Consider the following 26399-nt stretch of genomic DNA (forward strand, 5'->3'; position numbering starts at 1 on the left):
TTTTATCATCTCTGACTGATTTTTCACGATTTTTTGTGTAGTTTTAGAGGAAATTTACTGAAAAATCCAAGTTAAATGTAAATTTCCGATTTTTATACAATTTTTGGACTACTTTCCCCGCCGCCACCGCTAAAAATCCCAATTTCCTGCAAGTTTTCACCTGCTCTGACTCATTTCCGCGAGCGCGCGCGCTCGTACTTTTTATCTTTTACTATTTATTTATCTCCTCCAAAAAAAAATCCCGTTAATTTTTTTTCCCTTACAATTTCTCATAATTTACTCATTTAGTTTGGCTTAAAAAATGCTAAATTAAATTTTTTTTTCATTTCCAGATCACATGACACAACGAAAATGAGGAGAAAAATGAAGTTATTCCTATTTTTATTATTAGTAATTAATATATGTCGGTCGGCCGCTGCTAACGGTGACGAATGCCCGAAATTGTGAGTTTTTCGCTTAAAAATCAGATTTTTTTCGAATTTACTGTGAAAAAGCGGGGGTTTTGCCTGAATTTTCACTTAAAACTGCTTTTTTTTGCTAAAATCCCGAATTTTTCAGAGAAAAATAATTCAAACTCCATTTTTCAGCTGTAAATGTGCTCCGGATCCGGTGCAGCCGACGTCTAAACTCCTATTATGCGACTATTCTTCGAAAAACACGACAATTACACCTATTGCGTCGTCGAATTATGATCAGGTTGCTAATATTCGGTGAGGTTTTTTGATTTTTGAATGAAAAATTTGAGAAATTTTTAAAAATGGGAAAAAATGTGATTTTTAAATCAAGATATCGGAAAATACGAAAAAATTTCCAAGAAAATGGTGGTTTTTATCGAAAAAATGTTAAAAATGCATAGAAAATTTGGATTTTCGAGTTCGAAATTTTCTGAAAACAAAAAAAAAAGTTTTTTTTTACACTAAAACATTAAAATTGGATTTTTTTTTCCGAAAAACATAATTTTTCAATTTCTAACAGTAAAAAGCTCACAAAATTCCTTGAAAATTGACAAATTTAGTATTTTTTACACGAAAAATGCATTAAAATTGAATTTTTAAAACAATTTAAACTTAAAATAAAATTTTCATTTATTCTACACGGTAAATGTATTAAAATAATTAAAACTTCGAAATTTTAAATTAGAAAAAATCAAATTTCCTCCTTATTCTCAATTTTTTTTTACAGCAAAATTTCAGTTGAATTTTCCCATAATTTTGAATTAAAAATGTGTTTTATTCCAAAAAAAAACTATTTTACAACAAAAAACTAGATTTTTTCCCAATTTTCTATGAAAAATTTAATTTACCAATAACTTATTTTCTTTTTCCAGATCACTATTCATATCTTGTGATAATAATAATTTCCAATTTCCGGATGCCTACTTCAAGTCGTTAACCGCGTTGCATCATCTGCGGATAGTGGTGAGTTTATTATATTATCAGCTGTTCTCTACAGAACATCTGCTTTTTGCGTGTAAATTTAGAGGTCAATTTTCGGAAAAATTGGAAAAATTGGCCTAAATCTCAATTTGAAGTAGATTTTCACGTGTTCAAAAATGTTCAAAAAATTCAATCAAAAATTCGATTTTTGGAATACTTCAAAAAAATTTAATTTTCTTCGAGAAAACCGGTAAATTACAAAAAAAATTCGTTGGCGATTTTTTTCTGTAGTTTTCCAGAAAAACAAACGAAAATTTTAATTTTTAATTTTTAAATTTTCCAAAAAAAATTTTTAAAAATTCATAAATATGTCCATTTTAATTTTAAAAATATCGGAAAATATTCAAAAAATGAACTTTTCTATCGAAAATTTAACAAGAAAAAATTACGAAAAGTTCATTCAAAAAATTAAAATTCTTCTATATCTGAGGAAGGCTAACAGTAATTTTTTCCCATTTTTTGACTCTTTGAGCAAATAACCGTATCACTAATTACCTTAACCATCAAAAAAGAAAGGTGTGCCTGTCTTCTATTCATCCTCCTCTCGACACCAAATTCTTAAGAAGAGCCCCCCACTCGGATGTCTCTAATTAGGCACAAATGTTACGTCATTTTGTCATTTGTACGGCCACAGATGACCTCCGGTGTGCTTGGAGGACTGCGAGAGAGGAGGATTAAGGGGATTTTTATGTCCTACAATTGATTTTTTTAGGTCAAAAGTAGGGATTTTAAGGCCAAAAATAGAGATTTTTTAGGTCAAAAGTAGGGATTTTAAAGCAAAAAAAAAAAATTTTCGGCCAAAACAGTGGTTTTTAAGGCCAAAAAATTTAATTTTTCCGTTTATGACACCTAAAATTGGGGTGAAATTTTTTTTTCGGATAGAAATCTAAAATTGCAATTGTTAATTATTCCAACATTTTTTTTTGCATTAAACGTTATTGTAAAAACATTGAAAATCACTTGATTTATCCGAAAATTTCATTTATTTCAGATAAATATTGTTTAATAAAAAATGTGTTAAAAAACATGGTGCATAGATATATAGATAATTTTGTAGAATAATTGAAAATTGCAATTTTTAACTTCCTACCCGAGTAAACAGAATTTAAATCCAATTTTAGGTGTCATAAACGGAAAAATCCCAATTTTTGGCCTTAAAAAATCCCAATTTTTCGGCCTAAAACTCCCTAATTTTGGCCTAAATCACCCTATTTTTAGCCTAAAAAAGTCCCCTGTTTTTCCATTTTCCCCAGGAACTCGTAGAAGAACATGTGTTAGGCGTGAAGAGGTTAAGCCGATTAGCCATGTAATATTCAATACTTGAGTATAGAAGGGCCAGAAGCAGCAGCAGCAGGGGGTGCTCCAAGAGCACCACCTCAACAGATGTATAAAGTGGTTTTCGAGTAGATTTGTGGTTTTGCACACGGTGGAAGAAATCTGAAATTTGAATTTTTTAAAGCCATTTTTGTGCTGAAAAATGTACAGAATAACCGAAATTTCACCACCCTTTAAGGTACGGGAAATCTCCGGGAAAAAGGCTCAAAAATTGCATAAAAATGGAGATTTTAAAGCTAAAAATAGCTATTTTAACAAGTTTTTTTGCAGGGATGCGAGACCACACATTTCTCTGTGAAATTGTTCGAAGATTTGGCCGCTTTGAGAAGATTGGAACTCGATCAGGTACATTTTTCTTGGAAAATCTAGAAAATTTTGCTGAAATTGGCTCAGAAATGTCCTAAATAGTAGAATTTTTCATTAAAAAGCCTCTCAAAACGGCTTAAAATTAAGTAAAAATCGACATTTTTTCACAGATCTCCACCGCCTCAACCTCTTTCGAAATGACCGAAGACGTCCTAATGCCGTTGGCTCGTCTCGAAAAGTTTTCCCTCACGAGATCACGGAATATCGAGCTTCCACAGCGACTTTTGTGCTCTCTGCCGCATTTACAGGTATATTTTTGGGTAATTGATAATTCGCCAAAAAGAACAGCAGCCGAAAACTCAAATTTTTCACGAAATTTGCCGAAAAACTAGATTTGTAAAATAAAAAGAATGCAAGAATTTTTAGCTTAAAAATCTCAATTTTGAACGATTTTTAAAGCAATTTCAGTATGAAAAATCCAGATATTTTTTGGGTAAAAATTTGGTGAAAACGCGTTAAAATCTGCATTTTTGAACGAAATTCGCCAAAAATCAAGACTTTTGTAGTGCATTTTACTGTAAAAATGTATACCTATTTTCTATTTTTATGCGTACTGCGCAATATATTTGACGCGCAAAATACCTCGCAGCGAAAACTACTCTTCAAATGACTACTGTAGCGCTTGTGTCGATTTACGGGATCGATTGATAGAATATCAAAATTAGAAATAAATGGGAAACTACTGCGAAAACAAAAATTTATTTCAAAAATTGAGTCCGTAAATCGACACTACAGTAGCCATCTAAAGAATTACTGTAGTTTTCGCTACGAGATATTTTGCGCGTCAAATGTGTTGCGCAGTATGCATTCCCATCTTGTTCTCTACATTCAATTACCACCACATCTCACAGAGAAGGAATTAGTTGTTTATTAGTACGTGGGGGGGGGGGGGCTTTAAAGCTTACTACTTCTTCTTTCTTTCCACTTTCTGACGTTCAACCATCTGGTATTCCTGGCGGCGGGGCAATTGAAAATGAGAACAAAAGGACATCGATGGAGGGAGGAGGATTGAGAGTTTGGAAATTGTGAAGAATGCGCGCGGAAGGAGGAGGTCAAATATCACAAGCGCCGGAAGTTGTTGTCAGCCAGAAGCAATAAAGGCCTAATTATGATGATGATGAAGAACCTCCCTGAAAGAGAATAGCGAAAATGTGAAGTTTCCATCTCAAGGGAGCGATTTTTTAGTGATCATGGAGTCTTGAAGTGTGCACATAGTCTACGTGCCCCACAAGAGCCTATGCCTGCCTTATGCCTACTCACATGCTCACAGCCAAACTCTTTCGAAATCAGAATTCTACATTGTAGAATCTACAACACTGAAGTTTCTGCCATAACGTTGAAAATAGGCACCTACGCCTGAATACGTGCCTGATCAACATGGATGCCATATAGTCCAGGCTGTATAGTCGTAAAACAGGGATTTTTTAGGCTCATGGGTTTTTGTCGGAAAAAATCGAACATTGAGAAAACCAGAAATTTTTCAAATTTTCGTATACTATTCCACGAATCGTTTCTCCCGTTTATCGAATCTCCACGTCGCACTGTAATTTTTCAAGTATCGTTAGTCCATTCGCCCGAGAAACTCCACAGTTACAAATGCTTTGCAAGCATTTTCAAGAAACCATGGTTCCTGGCATGTTTTGGCGCATTCAATAATGCCGCTAATAATAATAATAATGCCTCCTATTATGATGTCGCGTTGTCATCGTTTGCTGCTGCTCCGTCAGATACTTTATGGGGTTGTTGTTTTCTCCCTCCGCATCAAACGACGTTCCTCTCTTCAAAATGATGATGGATATACATATATCTATGTTTATAGAAGAATTGAACCCCACACTTTACATATGAATAGATGGGGACCTTGTTACCTTGACTATCGGGAAGAGATTGAAGGTTCCAAAGACGGCTGGCTGTGGCTCATTAGGCTAAATGATGCGTGATATTATTCGCTCTACGGCACCTCTATGATCCAGGAATAGCAGTCACTGTCAACAAGAGTCACCTCACGGCAACAATACTCCGCTAATTACGGTTTGCGGCAAATCCCAGAATTTATTTGAAATTCTAACTGGGTGTTGCAGATGGGTCGAGGAAATATGATAGCAATAATTATTGTTACGTGGCAATTGTAATCCGTCAGATATCGTTTCGAGACCTGCTGACTCAAGAATGTGAAAATGGACAAATTTGGAAAATAGGTAGCGGAAAATTTTCGCAAGTTTTGAAAATTTCGGTCATGATACGATACGAACTCCTTGATTTTCACAGCCCGACAAGCCGTACGCGTACGCAATTTGTCTACCGTATACCTGAACGTTCAGGCTCGTCTATCTCGAAAACAGTTGGTCCAGCCTTTTTGTGGGGCATATAAAAAAGGTCAGAACATAAATTCTAAAATTTTTTGGACCATAGCTTGTTTCGTTATCACGCGCCCAAACCTGATCTACACTCAAATTATCAGTAGAGCGCATTTGCATGGATGTACCACTTGCCGGGCCGTGATTTTGAATGGAATATTAAATTCCACGTCACTCTAGTGAATCTCCGCTTCTCAATATGCTTCATAATTCATCAAATTCAATTCATTTTCGGATAAGCCAGTTGTAAACAGTTGTGTGTGTGTGAGTGAGCTCATCCTTCATAAAATGAATAGAGATAGAACACTGACACTCTCTCAAAGACAAGAGGAATTAATAAATATGAGAGCTCATTAGCTGCTCTTCTCGTGACTACTAATTAGGAGGGTGGTACATGAAACAGTGTATGTGTAAAGGGATCCCCGCCGCCGCCGCCGCCAATGTCTTTCGGTGTATGGCAATATCCGAGTGGTGTTCTCATTTTGAAGAGAGTATTAGGATGTAACGTATCAACTGGAGAGAGATAGTTCAAAGATTGGGGATTTGAGATATTTTAGGTGTCGAAATGGATGAAATATAAGCATAGGGAGGAAATAAATAGAAAACGATATACTTAAATAGCAATAGTTATTTGAGTTCTTACTGTAGTTTTCGCTAAGAGATATCGCGCGTCAAATAAAATGCTCTACGTACGCATTCTCATGATTTATTGTTCCCGTAATATAAACATAGCAAACATTTTTAATGTTTAAATATTCCTCAATGCTATTGAAATTCAAATTAGTACAAAGAAAGCAATTTTTCGATTTTTTTAACGAGAAAACTAAGTTTTCATCAAAAAATATGTAGATTTTGATGAAAATAATATGACAATTTATTTAAACCTATATATTTTTTTGTCCAAAACAACTTTACGAAAAAAATTTTTTTTTAAATAAAATTATTGGATTTTTCGTCAACTTTACGATAAATTCCGAAAAATTAACAATAAATATAGGAGAAAAAAATCCGAAATTAACGAAATCCCCTGTTCCAGGTTCTGAATATCTCGTCAAATGAGCTTCCATCACTGCGAAGAGAGGAATCGTGTGTCGCTCAGCAGCTTCTGATCGTCGATTTGTCTAGAAATCGGCTCACCAACATCGAGTAAGGGATTTTCCGGATATTTTATAATTTTGATCTTTAAAAATTTCAAAGTTTGTGAAAATGTGAAAATCTAAAAATGTGGAACAAATATTGGTTTTATCTATTTAATACCCCAAAACTTTGAGATTTTTCCGTTGAAAAATCGAAAATTCGAAAATTATCTCAAAAATTTCAGGCAATTCCTACGTGGCATCCCGGCAATCCGGCAAATTTCGGTGGCTTACAACTCGATCGCCGAGCTCGATTTATCGCTGGCAACTCCATTTCTACAACAACTCGATGCTGAAGCCAATCGAATCGTCGACTTGACGTCACTTCCAGGCACTGTTGTACACGTGAATTTGGCTGGAAACGCGCTGAAAAGGGTGCCGGATGCGGTAGCCGAGTTGGCGAGTCTTGTGGCGTTAAATGTGTCGAGAAATGAGATTGAAGCCGGAAATTCGTCGGTTTTTTGTGGGTTTTCGGATTTTTTTTTGGAAATTTGAAATTCGGAAAAAATTCAATTTTTACATACAATTTTGCGTATTTTGATCATATTTGTTTTAAAAATCGAGAAATTTAAAAAAAATCAAATTTCGCTTATTTTCATTGGAGAATACATGAGAAAAATATTTTTGTTTCGAAAAAGAAAAATAGCCAAAATTTAATGCTATTTTTTCGAAAAATTTCGATTTTAATTTTTGAAAAAGTATTGAATAATTTCATCAAATTTGTTTTATTTTGATGAGAAAATACGTGAAAAATGGAAAAAAAATATGAAAATCTTTAAAACAAAAAAATAATCAGATAATTATGCAATTTGGCCTGAATTTTCAAAAAAAAAACTTGGATTTTCGAAAATTTCATCAAATTTTGTGTATTTTCATGCAAAAAAAGATAGGAATTTCCAATTTTTGACCTTAATTGCAAAGAAAAATTCCTAAAAAATTGTAACGTTTCAAAATCTCGATTTTCTTCTGAAATTCTCAAAATCTTCATATTTTTCCAGCTTCCCCAGAACTCGAAATGCTCGACGCCTCTTACAACAAATTGGACAGTCTGCCCGTCGAATGGCTTCAAAAATGCGAAAAACGCATTGCTCACCTCCATTTGGAGCACAATTCGATTGAGCAGTTGACTGGTGGAGTGCTGGCGAATGCGACTAATTTACAGACGGTTCGTAGACTTGTTTTTTTTTTTTTTTGAAAAAAAACACGCTGAAAAAATCTAATAAAACCCAAAAATTTGCATTTTTGTTTAAAAAATATGAAAAATTGTTCAAATTCCTAGTTTTCAATATTTTCAACAAAAAAAAATTCTAGAGCTTCCATGGTAGGCAGGCGCGGTTTCAGGGCCTGACGCCGACCTTTCGCCTCTTTTTTGCATTTTTACGGGAATTTTCAAATTTCTAATTTTCCCCATTTCTATCAAATTATTGAAAATCAAATTAAAAACGCGAATCGCGTATTGAGGCGAGAGGCACGCAGAGGTTGCCTTAAGGTCAGACAGGCAAGCTTTTTAACGCCTAACGTAATTTTAAAACCTGAAACATTAGAAACTTCCACACGTTTGTAATTTCACTGAATTTTACTGCACCTCTTCATAAATTCAATGTATTTAGATAGTGTAATTTTTAAAGGTGGAGTGCCGAAATTAAAGACTTTGCTTTTTTAGACCAAAATTGGTCCTAAATAACCGAATTTCGTAATGAGACTTTCTGAAAATTTCTCAAAAAAAAGTTATGGCGGTTCAAAGTTCGGGAAAATAAGGTCAATTTTCAGCTAAAATCAAAATTTTTAAAATTTTTTATTTATCACTTTTTGATAAATATTGTGGTCTTTGATTAGGCGGGGCACCAATAAAAGTTACATTTTGTGCCCCACTGACCATGAATGTATTTAAATCAACGAATAAACGCCTAATCAAAGTATTTATTAAAAAGTGATAAATATAAAATTTAAAAATTTTGATTTTAGCAGAAAATGGGCTTTTTTTTCTCAAACTTTGAACCGCCATAACTTTTTTTTTGAGAAATGTTCATTACGAAATTCGGTAGTTTTGGACCAATTTTGGTCTAAAAAAGCAAAGTCTCAAACTTCGGTACTCCACCTTTAAAGAACAGTGTAATTTTTTTCTATTTTCCAATCAGTGCAACTCTAATAGCAACTCTAAACTTATTTCAATAAACTCTAGGCACAGTATTTTGAATAGGCGATCGCGTGACAGTTTTAACCAAACATAGTCATGATGACCTTTTGTCCTTACAGAATCTTCTCAAGTTCATGCACACACAGGTGTCATTTACTCTGTCAAGTATTGTATAAGTGTGATCCCGAGAGTATTATAAATGGTAGTTAGACCACCCTTATGGTTAAGTTGTTCGTATAATTGTAGGGGTGGGGATCTTACCACATTTATACGGCCCCCCTCCTATTGTATTGTATTGTTGCCACCAGTCGTCTTGAGAATCTCTTTCAATCCGGGGTGACAGAAGGTGTCATATTGTCGGAATGTGTAATAGGTGGGTCTCGAATGGATATCACTAACAGCTGTGAAGGGATCCGAGAAGGGTTTTCGGTCTTTCTAGGGGTTTAACTTTCCGCTGTCAATATTATTAATCTTACAAGGAAAGGGTTTTAGTTTACCGTCAGACTTTAAAACGAGACATGTGTCATTTGAAAGTGTTCCATAAGTGTATGTCACTCCAAAATTTCAAGCGGCAAAGCTCCAGTCTCAAACCCTCTAGCATCGATCTGAAAACGTTTCAGTGCATTTTTCACTACTTTGAGGCAAGTAGAATTTCTCCAAAATGTTTTTTTTGCAAATCTTCAATGTTTTTCAGAACGTTTAAAAGAAGGAAAACAATCTGGAAAATTTTTGGAAAATTTTAAATTTTTTGAAAAAAATCTGAAATTTCTTGGACCTGGTGGCGTGAAGAAATGTTCAGATTTTTTTCAAAAAGCTTAAAAATTTTCCAAAAATCTCCCAGATTGTTTTCCTACTTTTAAATGTTCTGAAAAACATTGAAATTTTGCATGTTAGTACGATTTGATAATCGTGTTATAATTACATTACACATACATAATAATCAATTGAAATATACAATTCTTAATTATAACCTGAAATTGAGATTAGATACCTTAGACAATACAACAAATAAGAATGTGATCGATTCAGCAGACCCCTATTTGTGAAAAATGCCTTCTAAATTTTATTTTACACTTCTCCTAGTAGATGAACAGCACCTGCCAATAATTTCATTGACAGCCGGATGGTTTTTGGCTCCTCTAAGACAGTATAATCCCGTCTCCCCCGGGGGGAAGTGGTGTCAAATTGCTTTGCGGAGCAGGTGCTTTTTTCTGAATCGAATTGGCTTATTGGTGACGGAAAAACCCCTAATAGAATTGATACAATTTGGTTTTCAAGAGGATTTGGGGAAGGGTTTAGAGGGTAATTGAAACTGAGTAGATCTTCGTCTGTCGTGGAGATCAGAAGATTGAGGGAAGTACTGGGTTTAAGGGGGTCAAGGAGTACTGTAGCGCATTTCGAATACTACTTTAGATAGTTTAGGTATTATATCAATAGGATAATATATTATCAAGTTGCACCAAAATTGGAGATTCTAGTAGTGCATTTTCTTTATATGCTAGGTATGTATAAGTTTCTAATAAGTGTATATACCTACCATGTACCTAGGGGGAGTAGAGTTTGTGGGTATTTTGCTTAAATAGACTAAAACGTGTCCAAAACCACCGAATTTCAAAATGAGACTTCACAAAAAATTTCCAAAATTTTTTTTATGGAAAAAAGAGCAAAATTTAACTAAAATCCGAAATTTCGCACAGTTTTCTTTGTCACAGCCGCTGGATTTGAATTTTTCTGAAATTATCACCCTTTAATCCTTATTTTAATAATTTATCTCGCGGAAATTCGTTGATTGAGACAACTTTTAGGCCGATAGGCATCCCATCTTGATCATTTTTGGATGCCTATCGGCCTAAAAGTTTTTTAATTTCAGAAAAACTAAAATCCAGCTGCTGTGACAAAGAAAAGTGTGCGAAATTCCAGATTTTAGCAAAATTTGACTCTTTTTTTTCTCGAAATTTTGACTCGCCATAAAAATTTTTGGAAATTTTTTGTGAAGTCTCATTATTAAATTCGGTGGTTTTGTACCAGTTTTAGTCTATTTAAGCAAAATACCCACAAACTATTACACTTTACTTTAACAAGACACACAATAATTCACAAATGGTGTAGTATCATGCCGGAATTTATATAGGATTGATTCTTGAAGAACGAAATTTTAAATAGATTATTGCAGACTATGTAACACTATTTGTATAAACAATTAACATAGTGTATTGAATAATGACTTTATTGAAATTAATACAGTTTTTGATATACCCATCTTCTATTAGTATATCATGCAATACTAATAGGTAATATGCAATATCACTTTAATTGTTATTTCCCATGCGTCGTGTTTATACAAATGCTTTATATACTCGAATAGTCTATAATAATCCAATTAAACTCGAGAATCCCAATACAGAATATAGTGTTTACCAAAAACACTTGTGTTATTATTCTAATATACATGCACACACACACCCACACACAGGTTTGACACCAGTTCTACTAATATTTGCATAATACCATTGAGATACCTGAAGTACCCTATAGATATGCACGGGATTCGTTTCGGGCACTGCCACGGAAAATATTGAAAAAGTGTGGTAAATTTACGAAAAACAACAAAAAAAATGCGATTTTCCAGAGAAATACGAAAAAAAAGAAAAAAATATTTAGAAAATTAACAACAAAAAAAAAAATTTTTTTTTATTAAATAATAAAATGTGTTCATTCTGTTTTTCCCCTTTCAGTTAAACTAGGGCTTCCATGGTAGGCAGGCGCGATTTCAGGGCCTGCCTGAAACCTGCCTGCTTCACGCCGGCCTCAGGTCGCCTTAAGACGGCTGCTAAAAATTTGAAAAAAAAATTTCAAAATTTGAATTTCCGCGCTTTTTTCGAATTCCTAGAACGCTTTTTTTTAATTAAAAAAAAATTTCAGTTGGACCTTTCATCGAATCAACTTCGAGTTTTTCGAGACGAAGTACTTCCGGAGAATTCGAAAATTGGAAATTTGAGACTTTCCAACAACTCTTTGGAGCTCCTCGAGCCGTCGAGCCTGAGCGGCTTGAAATTGGGTAATCTAAATTTATATGAATTTTGCAAATTCTAAAAATCCTAATTTTTTCTAGAATCCCTTGATCTGAGTCATAATAAGCTGACAGAAGTGCCCGCCGCAATTGGAAAAGTCGAGCAGCTGAAAAAAGTGGATTTGAGCCATAATAGAATTGCGAAGGTTTATCAATATGTGCTCAATAAGATTAAGCAATTGCATACTGTTGATTTGTCGAATAATCAGTTGCAAAGTGTGAGTTTTTTGTTGATAAAAATTTAAAATTTGAATTTTTTCTTTTTTTTTAATTATTAATTCTGAAAAATTCAACGAAATTTCCGAAAATTACTTGAAATTTAAATTTTTATCCAGAATTTAGTCTATAAAAACGAAAAAATACGAATTTTCGATTAAAAAAATTAATTTATTTAAAAACACACTTTCGAAAAAAATTTTGAATTAAAAAAAATTTAAAGTTCCTTAAAAAACTATTTCCTCAATTTTTTTTCTGAAATTTCACTCTTTCATTTTTTAATTCATTTTTTAAGTCTATAAATACGAAAAAACACGAATTTTCGATAAAAACACATTTTTCAAGTTTTTAAAAATAATTTTAAATTGGAATTTTTCTTTAAAAAATTGTTTTTTATAAAAAAACACATTAATGCATTTTTTAAAAAATAATTTCTTGAAATCTTCCAAAATCGGTTGTAATTTTAGCGAAAATAACTATTTTTTCCAGTTTTTATTTAAAAAATCCCTCGAAATTTGAATTTATCCAGAATTTAGTCAATAAATGCGAAAAAATACGAATTTTCGATTAAAAAAATTAATTTATTTAAAAAACACTTTCGAAAAAAAAATTTTCAATAAAGAAACTAGTTCTTAAAATTTTTTTTCTGAAATTTCACTTTTTCATTTTTTAATTCAAAAAATTTGAATTTATCTACAATTTACTCTATAAATACGAAAAAAATACAAATTTTCGATGAAAAAACACAATTTTCAAATTAATAAAAATATAATAAAAAACATATTACTAAATTTTTAAAAAATAATTTCTTGCAATTTTCCAAAACCGGTTTTAATTTTAGCGAAAATAACGATTTTTCCAGTTTTTATTTTAAAAATTCCCTTGAAATTTGAATTTCTCCAAATTTTTTCTTGAAGTTTTTAAAAGTTCCATCATTTTCTACTGGAACTTTCAAAAAATGTTCCTTAAAAAATCTCTAATTTCCGCTAATTTCTACGTAAAATTTCAGCAAAAAAACAACGACATTTCATGTTTTTTTGTTAAAAAAATAATTTTCTTGAAAATTTCTTTGGAATTCGATTTTTTTTGAGTTTTAACCCAATAAAATGTATAATTTAAAAATATAAAAATTCCAGATCGGCCCCTACATCTTCTCCGACAGTTCTGAACTTCATTCCCTGGACGTGTCGAATAATGAGATTTCACTGCTGTTCAAGGACGCTTTTGCGAGATGCCCAAAGCTGAGGAAAATTTCGATGAAAATGAATAAAATTAGTGAGTTGAAGCACGAAAAACTGCCCAAAAATTAAAATTTTGAAATTTTTGTGTTTAAAAACCTAGAAAATCGAGATAAAGTAGGCTTAAAGTTGCTCAAAATCCGCAGATTTTTTGAAATCGATTTTGAAAAGTGCACATGGAGCTAAATCAGACTTCAAAATTCTCAAATTAATTGCATTTTCACTCGAAAACCTCTGAAAACTGCCTTCTTCCTATATTAAATCAAATTTTCTTTCAGAATCCCTCGACGAAGGTCTCACAGAAGCTTCCGGCCTCCGACGTCTCGACGTATCTCATAACGAGATCCTCGTGCTGAAATGGTCGGCTTTACCTGAAAACTTGGAGATTCTCAACGCTGATAACAATGATATCAATCTCCTGACCGCCGCCTCAATGTCCCCAAGCACCGCAAACTTGAAGTCCGTTTCGCTTTCCAACAACGGCATCACCATAATGAATGCGGACCAGATTCCGAATTCGCTCGAGTCGCTGGACGTGTCGAATAATCGACTTGCAAAGCTCGGGAAGACAGCGTTGGCCGCGAAATCTCAGTTGAGAAGGCTCAACTTGAAGGGCAATCTGCTTACCGTAGTGGCCACCGAGTCGATGAAAGTCGTAGAGGCTGTGCATCCGTTGAAAGTGGAAATCTCGGAGAATCCTCTGATCTGTGATTGTCAGATGGGATGGATGATTGGTGGAGCGAAGCCAAAGGTTCTCATTCAGGACTCTGAAACCGCAAGCTGTTCCCATGCCGTTGATGGGCATCAGATCCAGATTCAAAGTCTCAGCAAGAAGGATCTACTGTGCCCATACAAAAGTGTATGTGAGCCGGAATGTATCTGCTGTCAATACGGAAATTGCGATTGCAAATCCGTATGCCCCGCCAATTGCCGATGCTTCAGAGATGATCAGTTTAATATCAACATTGTCAGATGCCACGGGAACTCATCAATGGTGCCCAAAAGAGAATTCGTGGTCTCCGAGCTCCCGGTCTCTGCGACAGAGATCATTCTGAGCGGAGTCACCCTTCCACAGCTCCGAACTCACAGCTTCATCGGAAGACTTCGTCTCCAGAGGCTTCATATCAATGGAACCGGGCTCCGATCCATCCAACCGAAGGCTTTCCATACTCTTCCAGCACTGAAGACGCTGGATTTGTCGGATAACTCGTTGATCTCGCTGAGCGGGGAGGAATTTCTAAAGTGTGGAGAAGTCTCGCAGCTTTTCCTCAATGGAAATCGATTTTCCACGCTATCCCGTGGAATCTTCGAGAAGCTTCCGAACTTGAAATATCTGACACTTCATAACAACTCCCTCGAAGACATCCCTCAGGTTCTTCACTCGACGGCGCTCTCCAAGATCTCCCTGTCATCGAACCCCTTGAGATGCGACTGCTCGGGAGGATCCCAACAGCACCTTCACCATCGTCGTGACCCAAAAGCTCATCCATTCTGGGAGCATAATGCGGCCGAGTGGTTCTCGTTGCATCGGCATCTTGTCGTTGATTTCCCCAAGGTTGAATGCTGGGAGAACGTGACGAAGGCCTTCCTGACGAACGATACGACAGTGCTGAGCGCCTATCCACCTAATATGGGAAATGACGTCTTTGTGATGCCTATTGAAGGTTGGTTTAAAATTTTTAAAAAAACGCGCGTCAAATATTTTAAAGTCTTTTGTTCGAAAAATAACCATTTTACAATATGTAGGATATATCTATAACAGCTACTGTAAAAACTCCAGATGTTTGAATTTTTTTAAAAATGCGACGTGGTAAATATTATATTGATTACATATTATTATTACAGTGTATTTTTTTCCACTTCTACGACTTTAAAGGGGGGCGCATTTACGCGCGATGGTCCCAGCATTGGTCTCGCCACGCACCCCAAAAATCAATGGGTGGCGCGTGTCGAGACCATCGCGCGTAAATGCGCCCCCCTTTAAAGTCGTAGAAGTGGAAAAAAATTCACTGTATAATTATTAGTCAAATGATACTTATTATGATATTAGAAATTAAAAAATTAGGTTTGAACATTTTTTTTCCTCGATTTTTTTACGGTATTTCACCATGTATGCGTTATAAATACAAATATGATCCCTACCTTTTTATAACTTTAAAATAACTTTTAAAAAGGAATATAATACATGCACAAGCACCATAAAATTTCAACGTTTGCTTTTTCTGGTCCGAAGAATTTTTTCAATACGTTTACTTTATATATCACATATACAAACAATATACTGAGAATGCGTATTGCGCATTATATTTGACGCGCAAAATATCTCGGAGCAAAAACTACAGTAGTCCTATAAATTCCTACTGTACTGCTTGTGTCGATAGAATATTAAAATTGCAAAAAAAATTTAAAAAAACGAAAAAAAAACAAAGTATAAGGGAATATATAGCTATTCCAAAATAAATCAATTTCAAAAATCGAGCCCGTAAAAGAGAAGGACTTACTGTAGTTTTCCCTACGAGATATTTTGCGCGTCAAATATGTTGTGAAATACGCATTCTGAAGATGTAGTGTACTCGTAATATATATTTTTTAACAATTCAAACATTTCCAGAATTCCTGCGCGACTACAACTCAACAATCTGTGTTCCATTCTCATCTGGATTCTTTGGACAAGACCCTCAGAATAGTATACTCTTTGTAATAATAACTATATCGATTGCTGTTCTCCTCTGTGTCCTCGTTATTCTCGCAATTTCATTTATTCGAAAATCTCACGACGCAATCAATCAACGAAGATACAAAGCATCATCTCTAAATTGTTCAACATCAGCCGGCTCGTCGCCTCTTCCGGTTCCGCTGTTGAGTTATCACGCATTTGTGAGCTATTCGAAGAAGGACGAGAAAATGGTGATTGATCAATTGTGTCGACCGCTGGAAGATGAAGATTATCAGTTGTGCCTGTTGCATCGGGATGGGCCGACTTATTGCTCGAATTTGCACGCGATATCTGATGAACTCATAGCTCAGATGGACTCGTCGCAATGCTTGATTCTTGTGTTGACTAAACACTTTTTGGAGAACGAGTGGAAAACGCTGCAGATTAAGGTAACAAATTCAAACTTTCAGTTTAAAATTGATATATTCGTAAAAATAAGATGTTCTTAAAAATTCTGAGAATGCGTGTTGCGCAAAATATCTCGTAGCAAAAGCTACTGTAATTATTTTATATGACTATTGTACCGTTCAAAATTACTATCCAAATATTTGATTTTTTGTTTTAAAAAATTATTTGGAATTTACTCAAATATTGAAAACAATATTATCGAAATTCCAGAAAATTTGGTGGAAATTCCGAAAATTTCAATTTTTTCGCTAATTTTCGAGAAAAAAAAAATTAAAATTTGGATTATATGAAATAAATTTCCAAACATTAAATTAAAAATTTTTTTTTTTTGGATTTTCCAATCTCGAACCTTCAAAAATTGAATTTTTTTGAAATTTTTTTTCGGAAAAAGTAAAAAATGCTCGAAATATCGACAAAAAGTTGAAGTATTTTTTTTTGTAAAATTGGAGATTTTTGAGATAAAAAATCTGAATTTTCATTCAAATCTTGAACATCAAAATCAGCAAAAAAAATTGCTATAAATTTATTTAAATAAGATTTAAAAAGAGTAATTCGCTATGATTTCAAATTTTCAAAAAAAAAAATTTTTTTTTCAAGTTTTAATTTTTGAACACTATCAAAAAATTTATTTTTAAACCAAAAAAATTCCGAATTTTCTGTAAAATCTCAAAAAAAAAACATTCCTAGAAATTTAATCGAATATGATTTAATAATACTATTTTTAAATCATATTCAATTACATTTCTAGGAATTATTTTTGCTAGATTTCAAAAAGTGTATGAAAAATTAAAACTTTTTGAAAAAAAAACTGTTCTAAATATAATTTATAACACCAGAAATTCACTAATAACACTCCACATTTTTCCAGACCTCCCACCAACTATTCGCCAAAAACCGTGCAAAACGAGTGATCGCCGTGCTCGGCGACGGTGTGGACGCGAATCTGCTGGACGATGAGCTCGGACAGATTCTACGGAAGCACACGAGAATCGAGATGCGGAGCCATTTATTCTGGACACTTTTGCACTCATCACTTCCATCACGACTTCCATTACCATCGAATAGTGGCGATGATTCGTCTCAACTATATTCGGATATCTATGGAATTGTGCCTTCCGATGTTGTTTAGCTTACAGTTTTCCCGTTTAGGTCACAGTTTTTAGTATTTTTTTTCCTCTTCCAAATGTACGAGTTTCCATTATTCACGAGGTTTCTTTTTCACCCCCAATTCTTCTGTGCACAATTTGCCATTTTTTGAATTTTTACAACAATACCGGTACTATATTTTTCGATTTTCTTTCTTTTTCTATGAATCTTGCCATCATTCTCTAATAATTGACCAGCGATTATATTTTTGATTTAATAATTGAATATTCTCGTTTTTCAGTTCAAATTATTGCTTTTTTCTGTCACCACAAATTCAAATTCTCGTCCTACCCTGTGTGATCTTCTGTAATATATATATATTAATAATCGTCGTTTCTTCTTGTTGTCATTTGCGGATGCTTATGAAGCTTGTATTTTAATTTTTTGTTTTGTTTTTTTTCCTGTTTCAGCTGCAAAAAATTCGGTAGAAATTCTTGAAAACACGCAAAAAATGAATAAAAAAAATAGTATATTAGCTTGTTCGAGAGGAGTTCACAAGCGGGTGGCCTAACATCTCCGCGGCCGCCCAGTGGTGTACTCCTCTCGGGTGAAAGAATTCCCATTTTATCATCAGTTTTTCGGCCTATTTTTTCAGTTTTTCTCAACTAAATAGTCAATTATCTCTTAAATAATGTCGAAATTAATTTAATTTACACATTTTTCCAATAAAATTCCAATTTTCGGTCATTAAATTACCCCTTTCGAATTTTGCTCTCAAAAATTAAATTTTCATCGATTTTTAATTCTCAAAATTCTTGAATTTTCAGCGAAGATGGGCAAATTCAGCAATCAGAAGAAAAATCGTGTCAAGAACAAGGTGGCGGTGACAGTAAAAAAAGCGCAACGCATGAAGGCAGACGCTAAAAATGCCAAAAAAGACGGTGAAGTGGATGTTGAGATGAAGGAGGAGGTGGTGAGAGTCAGAGGACTCGCCGTATCGTCGCTGGTGAGAAAAAAAAGGAAAAACTCGGCGAAATTCTTGATTTTGATTTTTTTTTTCAGAAAAAATTGGCCTCCGGTGAGCTGCAAAACGTGCCAAAAGTGAACGAGAAGAAGATTATCCGCAAGACAGAGCTTCCAGTTCGAGAGAAGTAGGATTTTCTCGATCTCTCCAAACAAAAAAATTGTTTTTTTCAATTTCAGCAAAAAGATCCTGGACGCTCCGACTGGAAAACGTGGCACCACTGCTCAATACATCACAAAAAAGAAGGCAAAGAAGATGTACAAGAAGATGACACACGACGCACGCGACAAATATCGAAAAATTCAGGCGGAACTGGCCGGAGACGGTGAAGATGACGAGGAGGGTGAAGCCGAGGTGATGGAGCAGTGATTTTGGATTTTTCCGCGGCATTTTTAAAATTGTTTTTTTTTGTTGATTTTGTTACTGTTTTTCATTTTCCACATAAAATAATCGAAAATTTATTTATCACAAAAACTTTTGCACAATTTGCTCAGCTGAGTGAGCCAACTGTTTGCCACGTGTCACGATTCGATGCATCCATCCATTGGGCTCCTCGAGCTCCGCTTTCGGAGCCTGTAGCTGCTTTAGAATTATTGTCCAGAGCTCAGAAATGTTCATCGAGTACTGCGCGGAAACTTCGACGAAATTGCACTTGTGTACTTTGGCCAGGCAGGCTCCTTCTGGAAAAATCAATTTAAAAATCGATAATTTGAAGTTCCACGTGGAGCCGCGACGCGGCACGCGTTGCATCGTTTTTTTTGGTTGAAAAACATGGTGCATCGAAGAATTTTCCTTTGACGATTTTATACGCAATGCATCACATTTGACGAACAAAAATTCAAAATACTTTACTTTGCAAACGCGCTCCATTGATAAACTTATGAAAAATCGATAATGCTCAAATTTCACAAAATTTTCCTCCATTTGAAATTATATAATTGTTAAACAAAATTAATAAAACCAAACATTACGCGCAGTTTCCGATAAATTTCGATTTTTTCAAAATGCAAGCGCGCTCCATTGCTAAACCTTGAAAAACCCACCCATTTTCGACACCACCGTATTCCGTTTCAAATCGATTTTATTGCCAATCAGTATAATATTGGCTCCGCGAGCAATTTTTCGATTCAAAAGCCGACTGAGCAGGTCTGTGGCACACACGAATGATTCTCGATTGTCAACGTTGTACACTATTGCGTACATTGTCAGTGATGACGCGAATGGAGAATTCTGGAAAAAAACAAGAGTTTAAAGGCGCAGGTGGGTCTCGCCACGATCCATGTTTTTTTGCGGGAATAGTGGAAATTTGGAGTTAGTAAAAAAATCAAATTTGTGTAATTTTTAATAAAATCGGTTCGCAAATGCGCTAGTACATCAGATTTCACGAGCAAATTTCATTTTGTGAGATTTGCACCAAAGATATGGGCATTTGAACTGATTTTTTAATGGTAAACACGCGAAAAAAAATACATATCCAAAAATTGAAAAAATTTTAGGTTTCACAGTCTCCTCGGCATCGAAAGCGCAGTAGTAGGGGTGGCGATAGGGCGCCCTGCTAAATTTTCTATTTTTATGGTCTTTCTTTTCGTTTTGTGCTAATGAACAAAAGTTAAGTTCGAAATCTGCGAAAAAAATCGTTTCAACGCTAAGAAACGAAGAATTGTATTTCTCAACGGTAAAAAGATTCACTCCTGCGCCAAGGTGACAGCAAGTGCGCCCCAGCCCAATTCGACGCTGAAGAGACTGTGGGTTTAAAAATTTAGAGAAGTCGCAAATTTTTTGTTCAAGATATCAGCCTAAGCTACGGTTTAAAGGCGCACAAGCACGTGGTGTCAAAGTGTCCCGTTTCGGTGTGATCTACCAAAAATGCGGGAATTTAGACGCAGACTTCTCAGCAGATTTCGTATGGTTAAGAGTGTGCTGACGTCACATTTTTTTCTGCAACAAATTCCCGCATTTTTTGTAGATCACACCAAAATGGGACTGTTTGACAGCACGTGCACAAGCAGATCACAAGTGGGTCTTCGAGTTATCCTCCCCAAATCCTGTCCAGTAGAGCGCACTTACCTCCAACGTGGCTTCCAGCAACATTTCCAACTCGATTTGCTCGTTATTCAACAGGAAATTCATCGTTTTCGATGAAGTGTCATCTCCCTCATTTGACTCATTATTGTATTGGGTGACGAGCCGCGTGGCAAATTGGTTAATTGCTGACAGCAATGTTTTCTTCCCGCTATTCCTTGATCCATAGACACGTAGAACCACATGTTGCATTGGAACATTCGACGTTTCTTGGAATAGCCAGACTTCTGGACACGTGGCTCGGCGATCTTCTGAAAATTTTTAAATTTTCAAAAATTTGGTTAAAAATTTCAAAGGAAAATCAATAACAAAGCTACTCCAAAATTTTCAGCCTGATTGGTTGGAAAATGAGCAAGTTACAGCGCTTCAAGAATTCTAGGCCACGGTCACCAGGGAGTGGTGGCGGTGACCCTCTATTTCATTTTTAGATTTTTTAAATGGGAAACTCGAATTTAAATGTGAAACATCTGGAACATTCCAAGAAAAATTCAAAAAAACTCTCTAAGGAGTCGATAACCCTCCCCCAATTCCTGAGATGTGACGTCATCAGGGGGAGCCCGTGACCTCATAGCTTCAAATTTGAATTTTTCAACGAAAAGTGTGAAATTAGATGTAAAATTACTAGGAAATTAGAAGAAAGATTAGAAAAGAAATTTCGGGGGTGTCGCTCACCACCCCCCCCCCCCATTTTTATAGTGTGACGTCATAGAAAGTGGGTCCCCGCTACCTTCCATTTTCAAAGTTTTTTTATTTTTCCGATGATTGTATTACTGTACTCACTGTAATTATGTGCAACAACTGGTTGTCCAGTGGAGCACGTTTGCTTATACCCATTGTCCGTCACAAATCCATTCTTAATTCCAAAACTTCGAAGACTTCCCTCCGGTCGTTTTTCGACGTCTTCGATGTTGTTTTGGTGCATTTGTAGAGAGTATTGGTATCTGGAATATTAAGGGGAAAATGGTGAAAAAATTCAGAAATGTACAGGTAATCGAGAAAAAAAGTTAAAACTTTTTTTGAACTAAATTTTTTTTTCAAAATTTCAAAAAAAAAATTTTATTTGAAGAACTTTTTTATAATGTTAATTTTTCTGAAATTACTTAACTTTTTCTCTCAAAACTTGCTCACTGAGTTTTTAAATAGATTTCTGAAATTGTCCACGTGAAGTACACTCCCAATATATCAAAGGAGCGCATTTGCGAACTAATTTTATTAAAAATTTCACAAATTTATTTTTTTTAATAACCTAAAATTTCCGCTATTTTATCGTATTTTCTAAAATAAATAAAAAATTGTCCAGGAGGAGTACATGGCCAATTTATCAATAGAGCTCATATGCACACTTGTTAAAAAACAAAAAAAAAACTTATTCACCTTGGCGGTGGGTACCGCTTTTTCACACGACGAGGCGAGTTTTCCGAGCTGAAAAATGATACTTTTGGCTGGGAAGTTTTAGAATTTTGGGGAAAATAAGCATTTCCGGTGAAAAAAATTGTTTTTTATTGGAATAGTTTTTAATATTCTAGGCCATGTCGTAAAGAATTGAGTCAAAATTTAAATTTTTGAGGTACGAGCTTCCAGTTCCCCCCACAATTCCCCCTATGGCCTAGAATTTCAGAAAACTCTACCATCGATTCAAACTCTGTTACTTTTGAGGATAAGGGGTTCCGGACGCCCCAAACTTCCGCCCGTGGCCTAGAACTCCCAACTTCTTCCACCGACCTGGACGTGGTGCTCGTACTGGCAAAATGCTCATCAACATCTGGCAGTAAATTGTTCAACCGTCTTGGGGACACGGTACGCGGGGTCGACGGTAGACTTCGGCGACTGATCGGCGATGTAGGAAGACTTCTGAAAAAAAATCAATCAATAAAACAACGACACTCTGCTCGTGAGGATCCGCCCATTCCGCTTGTTGTTTACCAATTTCTTTTAAAAAAATTCTACAATGCGCAAAATTAATAGAACTACCTTCTTATAATTTTTTTTTAACTCAAAATTTTCAAAAAAACAACGACACTCCGCTTGTAGACTCCGCCCACTTTCCAAAAAGGACAATTCGGAGTGTCGTTTGAAAAATATCCTAAAATTTGAAAAATTCATTTTTAGTCTCAAATTTTAATGAAAATTACGTGAAAATCTATAACAACTACGACACTTTTGGCTCCGCCCAAAAACGTCTTTTGGCTCCGCCCGAAAACGGGGCGGAGCCTGGCACTAATATTACAGTTTTTATTTCCATAAGTGATTAAAAAATCAACAAAAAAATTATTTAGAAAGTATCTCAATTATTGAATGAAATTTTATAAAATCTACGACACTCCGCTTGGAACCCCCTCCCCCTGCCAAGAATGGGGCGGAGCCTAGAACAAACGGAGTTTTTGCAAGAAAAATATTGCTTGAAATTTTAAAGACATTAATAAAAATCCGAGTTTTTAGAAAAAATTGGGCCAAATCGAATAATAAAAAATACGTTACTCCGCTAATAAAACCAGCTCATTACCAAGAAAGGGGCGGAGCGTATACAAACGGAGCGTCGTTTGAAAAAATATTTTTTGGAAAACTAAAATGTTCCAGCGGGAGGAAGCTTCTGCAAAGGCAATCTAATTTTTTTCCGGAAATTCAATTTCCTCAGGGTTCTCTCTGCAAATTTGTTCACGAAAAAACTCGTGGTGCTGTGCAAATGCGCTCTATTGATAATTTCATCTAGAGAGCGCAATTACATCAAATTAGCAATGGAGCGTTGTTGCATACCTTCTCGTTGCAGCGGGAGACGCTGGTGACGGAGGTGATAGCCGTGATGAAAATTGTTGGGGTATCGCCAGCGCAACTGGAAGGGAAACACGACGATTCGACATTTTTCTGTAAAAAAATCCATGATAAAACTAAAATTTAAAGAAAAAATAATGTAAATAAAAGTGGGGAAGTGGCTAAGCGGGGACACAAATACGCGGGAAATCCGCTTATTTTTGCTGGATTTGACGTAAAAATCCGAATCAACTGGCACTCGACGCGTTTTCCAACAAGAAAAAACTAAAATTTCATATATTGGTGGCCTAGAAAATTCGAAAACTGTTCAAGCTTACGTAAAGTGTGTATTTTCCATATTAGAGAATAAGATTGGAAGAAAAATAAAATATTGTAATTTCTAGGCCACCGCAAAACTTCTAAGTCACCTATGAAATTTCTAGGCTACCGTGAAAATTCTAGGCCATCATAAAAATAAAATTTATATATTTTTGTCCTGAAACTAAGTCCACTTCCGCCAGAAATAATAAAAGCAACAAAAAAGACAACACAAAAAATTGAGAACTCTTAAGAACAAAAGAAATCCGACCCGAAATCGAATACCCCACGAAAATTTTCGGAATTTAGAAAGAAAAACTATTTTTAGACACTTTTTTTCCTTCAAAAGGAGGAACTTTGTTGCGCGGCCTAAAAAATAGAAAACTCGGCCACCGATTTGTTTGCGGCCACGGGACACTCCGCAGTTGCAAAGGCTACAGATGCAAATACTGGAAAACTAGGTCACCAAGTGGAAACCTTGGTCATCGCGTGGAAAAAAACTTTGACAAAAAATTTTTGAAAATTTTATAAATTTATTCTAGGCCACCACCTGTAAACCTAGGTCACCATGTGGAAGGCTAGATCACCAAGTGGAGCCTAGACCAGCACATAGGCCTCTAGGCCACCACGTAGGAAATTAGGTCACCAACTGGAAAGCTAGGCCTCCACATGATAAATAATATTTTTTGGAATTTCGTTTTGACCAAAGAAACTTGTTTTTACCAAAATATTTGAAAATCGTTTTCAAGGCCGTCCGGTGAAAACTGTGTAAACCTAGGCCACCAAATAGAAAGTCAGGCTGCGACATCTAAACTTAGGCCACCAAGTAGAAAGCTAGGCCATCAAGTAAAAACCTAGACCACTATGCCAAAATAGATGCCTTCTAAAAGTTTCAGGGAAAAAATGTTTTTCAACAAAAATTTTTAAAATCGTGGCCGAGTGGACTTTAATAAAATTTACTTTTTCAGCCACGTGGCAGAGGGATATCGGAGCATCGTTTGAATTTTCTAATTTCTGAAAGAAAACCGGAACACATTGCAAAAATACGAAAAATATAACTGAAGCTGACATATGAAATGAGTTCTATGCTCCCCGCCGCCTATTCTTCTCATTTTTCTGCTTATTTTTGTCGTTGGGGGGATGCTGGTATCATATTCTTCGTCCCCTCTTCTTTCATTGCCAGTCTATTCAGTATTATAATTAGCGTGTATTCCCTATTGGATTCTGCTCCCCGTCGTTTTTTTTTCTATGCGAAAAAAATAGAAAATACGAGGTGAACGGGAATTTTTATGAAAACGAACGAAGAATTTGAGTTTTCTAGGCCACCAAATTGAAACATAGGCCAGCAAACGGATCTCTAGTAAAAACCTAAACCACAATACGAAAAACTAGGCCACCAACGAAAAATGGGAGATTCCGCTTGTGTGTTCAAGCATTTTGTAAAATTCTAGATTGTTTTAAAAACTTAATTTTTCCAGTACAAAAATCGATTTAAAAACAATAAATATGTCAAACTCGTGACGTTTGTCAATAGAGCGCGTTTGCATGTCAAACAAAACATATTCGGTGTAGATTTACGGGGACACTTTACAAAACAAAAAACCTTCACAAGGCTCCAAATAAGAGCTAGAAAATGGAACAAATTTCCGTTTTTTTTTTGTTGGTGAGTGTCTTGTGAGGAGGGGACCGCCCGTGTCTCTTCCAAAAACATTATTAAATTAGTGTGACGTCATCACATTGAAAAACAACAAATATAGTTCGAGTTTTGAAGAAAAATTTCGGAATTTTTCTGGTGAAAAAATTTCAAAAATTTCAATTTTTTTTTAAATCTTAAAAAATTTTTTTATATATTTTTAAATTCAATGTTTGATCTGAAAACCAAATTTTCACACAAAAAATCTGGTTTTTGACGTCTAAATTTGCTTTTTTTCACCCAATTACGAGGTTCTCCGTGGGAAGGTGTGTCTAGACACTTGAACTTTTGCTTTTTTATTTTTTTTCTAATTGAAAATGATTAAGCTAGATATATTTTCTCTCTTTTCTTAATCAGAATTGTTTTTGAAGATTTTAAATTTTTACACTCCCGTGCAGCAAATGCGCTCCGATGAGAAGTATGGAAAATTACAACTGGAGATTTTCAAAATGTTCAATTAAATTTTGCGTTTTTCTTTTAAAGGTTCAAGAGTCTAGAAAACTACGAAAAGGTGCTGTGACCTTATCGATGACGTCATCACAATTCTTGAAAAACTGGGAAAATGAGACGATGTGGAAAGAGGGGATTATTTATGCTTAAATAAACTTTTTGCACTAATTAATTCATATAGTTGTAGTGCTTCTTTATATTTTAAGAGAAATTGCAAATTTTGCACCCAAAAAAGTAGACGGCCGAGTTATGGGAAAACTCTTCCACGGACACAAGACGTGGAAAACTAAAAGTTTCCGTTGTTTTTTATACGCCCGCATGGCACATCCCCGCCCCAACAAAATTTTCAGGTTTTCAGGGTGAAAACATTTTTTCAGCTGCTGGGCGGCTTCTCGTGCAGCTGGAAATGTATTTCCAGACGGGTTGGAACCGGGATTTGTCATTCAATTGTTGCAATTACGCTCTACCGCTAAACCTCGTTTGGACTCCACGTGGACAACACGGTGCCTTATTGTAAATTTCTCTTCCATCTCCATAATTTCAGAACAAACCGTCGCTTTTATTCTCCATAATATTATAATTT

At 35.1% G+C, this 26399-nt stretch overlaps 3 protein-coding genes and 1 non-coding gene across 4 annotated transcripts; 3 read left to right on the top strand and 1 right to left on the bottom strand.

Moving 5' to 3' along the window:
• Positions 1-336: 336 nt before the first annotated feature.
• tol-1 (TIR domain-containing protein) lies at positions 337-17939 on the top strand. The gene is made up of 14 exons (NM_001025812.6): positions 337-443; positions 588-710; positions 1328-1418; positions 3042-3116; positions 3248-3385; positions 6531-6640; positions 6816-7093; positions 7629-7795; positions 11690-11825; positions 11880-12055; positions 13190-13328; positions 13570-14955; positions 15903-16396; positions 17284-17939. Exons 1-14 carry the CDS (start codon positions 352-354, stop codon positions 17542-17544), a joined length of 3666 nt encoding a protein of 1221 aa, NP_001020983.1. The 5' UTR covers positions 337-351; the 3' UTR covers positions 17545-17939.
• Positions 17940-18328: 389 nt separating this feature from the next.
• Positions 18329-18985, top strand: W04C9.4 (uncharacterized protein). Its single transcript, NM_058333.7, has 3 exons — positions 18329-18507; positions 18564-18652; positions 18705-18985. The coding sequence occupies exons 1-3, from the start codon at positions 18334-18336 to the stop codon at positions 18892-18894; spliced, it is 453 nt and encodes a 150-aa protein (NP_490734.1). The 5' UTR covers positions 18329-18333; the 3' UTR covers positions 18895-18985.
• On the bottom strand, positions 18940-23471 carry W04C9.5 (GTP-binding protein). Its single transcript, NM_058334.5, has 7 exons — positions 23362-23471; positions 22330-22458; positions 21982-22029; positions 21388-21548; positions 20593-20858; positions 19569-19755; positions 18940-19205 (listed from the first exon to the last, which is right to left on the bottom strand). The coding sequence occupies exons 1-7, from the start codon at positions 23463-23465 to the stop codon at positions 18991-18993; spliced, it is 1110 nt and encodes a 369-aa protein (NP_490735.3). The 5' UTR covers positions 23466-23471; the 3' UTR covers positions 18940-18990.
• 21ur-8411 lies at positions 19638-19658 on the top strand. The gene has a single exon (NR_049906.1).
• Positions 23472-26399: the final 2928 nt, after the last annotated feature.

This window comes from Caenorhabditis elegans, chromosome I (genome assembly GCF_000002985.6).
Source record: "Caenorhabditis elegans chromosome I".
NCBI classification, from domain to species: Eukaryota; Metazoa; Nematoda; class Chromadorea; order Rhabditida; family Rhabditidae; genus Caenorhabditis; species Caenorhabditis elegans.